The sequence below is a fragment of the Alexandromys fortis genome, unplaced genomic scaffold (genome assembly GCF_014885135.2).
Source record: "Alexandromys fortis isolate MF-2015 unplaced genomic scaffold, M_Fortis_MF-2015_v1.1 scaffold_206, whole genome shotgun sequence".
NCBI lineage: Eukaryota > Metazoa > Chordata > Mammalia > Rodentia > Cricetidae > Alexandromys > Alexandromys fortis.
In genome coordinates, this window is record NW_026068097.1 from 651,942 (window position 1) to 654,811 (window position 2,870).

At 40.3% G+C, this 2,870-nt stretch overlaps 1 protein-coding gene across 1 annotated transcript; it reads right to left on the reverse strand.

The window, feature by feature from the left end:
• Positions 1-450: 450 nt before the first annotated feature.
• LOC126489401 (lysM and putative peptidoglycan-binding domain-containing protein 2-like) lies at positions 451-1,250 on the reverse strand. The gene has a single exon (XM_050123648.1). The coding sequence runs from the start codon at positions 1,209-1,211 to the stop codon at positions 837-839; it is 375 nt and encodes a 124-aa protein (XP_049979605.1). The 5' UTR covers positions 1,212-1,250; the 3' UTR covers positions 451-836.
• Between the last annotated feature and the right edge of the window lie 1,620 nt (positions 1,251-2,870).

Consider the following 2,870-nt stretch of genomic DNA (forward strand, 5'->3'; position numbering starts at 1 on the left):
TCTGTTTTTATACCAATACCAGGCTGTTTTCAGTACTGTAGCTCTGTAGTAGAGTTTGAAGTCAGGGATTGTGATGCTTCCAGAAGTTTCTTTATTGTACAGGATTATTTTGGCTATCCTGGGTTTTTTTGTTTTTCCATATGAAGTTGAGTATTGTTCTTTTGAGGTCTGTGAAGAATTTTGCTGGGATTTTGCTGGGCATTGCATTGAATCTGTAGATTGCTTTTGGTAAGATTGCCATTTTTTTGAACAAAAAACAAACAAAACAAAAATCAACTTTATTTCTCCATTTTGAAAAAAGAAAAGAAGGCTCCTATGTGAAAACATGGTTTATTTTCTCACCCAGACATTTGTATTTTACTTTTACAAAATAGCAGACAAAATTTGGTTCTTTACAGTAGTACAGAATATGTGATATTGAAATATATACTATAGCACTTGAATTATAAACACACAGCAAATGCATTATCACTTTACAGCCACCAAGTTTTCCATACATTTAGGATCTCATCAGGAAATAAACATTGCTTTTGGCTTAAATATATAAATAGTCTCTGATGTTCTTTGTAGCTACAAAAGCCAGTCTAAAACTACCACCGTCTACCAAAGTGATAGGCTTTAGAATACAGTTTTGCTATCATGCCATAATAAGACTTAACTACAGGAAGCCAGAGGGATCGATCACTTCAGCGCAGCTGCGGTTGTTCTACTTAACTGTGGCTCAAAGGTGCGCGCTATGGGAGTCCAGAGGCGGCATTTGCCTCGGAAACCCCAGCCGGTGGATTCTTTAGGGTCCAGCATGTTGTGATCTGGGATAGAGTGATGTCCACCAGTCACTAACTATGATAGAGCGAAGCGGCATAGGGGCTTTCTTCATCCCTGCTCTCTTCTTTGAGTTTTCTGGCTGCCTGTGTTGATAGCTTAATCTGCAAATCAAGTCTCTGAAGGAAATCTCTGTCAGACACTTCTTCAGGCTGCGCAGGCCCAGGATCTGGATCCTGAGGACTGGGAGGGGGCAGTTCTTCCCCAGTCACCACAGGCTCCTCTTCATGACAAAAGCTGCTGTCAACAGTTTCCTTTTCTGGAGAATCAATGGAGTTAAGTCCATTAAAGAGCAAAGGCTTCTCTGATAGAATTGGGATGCTCAGAGTCTTCTTCAGAAATATACAGTCATTGGTAAACAGTTTATTGGCCCGTTTAATCTGTTCCATCGTGACTCCGTACTTGAGCGCGATGCCCTGCAGCGTGTCTCCGGCCAAGATTGCCATTTTTACTATGTTAATTTTACCTACCCAAGAGCATGGGAGATCTTTTCATTTACTGGTGTCTTCTTCAATTTATTTCTTCAAAGGTTTAAAGTTCTGAGCTTACTCTACCCTACCATAGGCCAAGGCAGTTTCTTTATTCATTAAGCAATAAAAGCAACACCTGTCCAAAAGGGAATCCCACATCAGTACTGTATTGAGACACAGTGAATTTCATTATTACCATTGTTAATGCTGTGATTACATTTTCTAAAGTTTTCCTATATGTTTGAATAACTAAAATTCCAGCAATAGTATGCATGTATTTATTTACTTTATGTATGTATGTATAAATGATTAGTCACACTATTAATTACTACTGTCAGTGTGAATTGATTGAAGAGAGTAAAGTATTTGTGTAATAGAAAAACACTATATAAAAATTAAACTTTCTGGGGGCAAGTCTGGGACCTCCCAGGGGCTAGGCACGAATCAGAGAGCTCTGCAGGACCAAGCCCAAGCCAGGAACCTCCACAGGAGCAGAACCAGGCCAGGTACATTTACACAAACAGGACTGAGCTAGCAACCTAAGCTCTAACAGGCCTGAGGCAGCAAATGTCACAGGAGTAAGTACAAGGAAGCCACCGCTGAGGGAGCAGGCCATAACCAGAAACCTCTGTCAGATGGGACATGAATCAGCCATCTCTGAGGAAGCAGGCTCTAGCCAGCGATATCCATTGGAACAGGCCTGATGCAGTGATTGCCATCAGAGCAGGCCCGAGCCAGAAACTGCAGGCCCAAGGCAGCAACCTCAGCAGAAAGAACCCAAAAGCAATCTACAGATTCAATGCAATGCCCATCAAAATCCCAGCAGAATTCTTCATAGACCGCATACTCACAGGGTCAATACTGGTAAAAGTGTTTGTTCTGCCAACATGTGGATATGAGTTCAAACCTCAAGCACCCACAAAAAGTGTGTATGTATGTCTCAACAAAGGCAAACTGAATGCTGGGAGAAAGAAGGCGGAGTCAGAAAACACCATGTAGCTGCTGCCTGAAATAGATATGCCTGAACCTTGCCAGTAAACCACAGCCTCATGACGATACACAGATTAATAGAAATGGATTATATTAAGTTGTAAGGGTTAGCCAATAAGAAGCTAGAGCTAATGGTCCAAGCAGCGATTTAATTAATACAGTTTTTATATGGTTATTTTGGGGCTGAGCAGCTGGGAATGAACAAGTATTTTCCTACAACACAGTATAGCAGGGAACACACTCTCAGAGTAAAAGGTTAACCATGTACAGAAGGAGTAATCTTTAATCACCTCTCTCAGGGAATAATGCATGGTCTACTGCTGGGAATCCAAACAAGTCTTAACAAAGGCAAACCTCAGAACGTTAAGCATGCAAAGTAAACACTCTGAGTTCAACTCCCAGTTTATGATCTGAGAATTTTAATTTGAATGTACACTTTTGGGTCATAGTGAAAGTAGATCTTTATGGAGTGTTTTATAAAATAAAAATATCCCATTGTTGAAAACAATAGTTTGAAATAAAGGACAAGTGGATATCAATATGCAGATAAGGTGGGAAAGACAGAAATAAAAAAAAGTTTAGTAAATG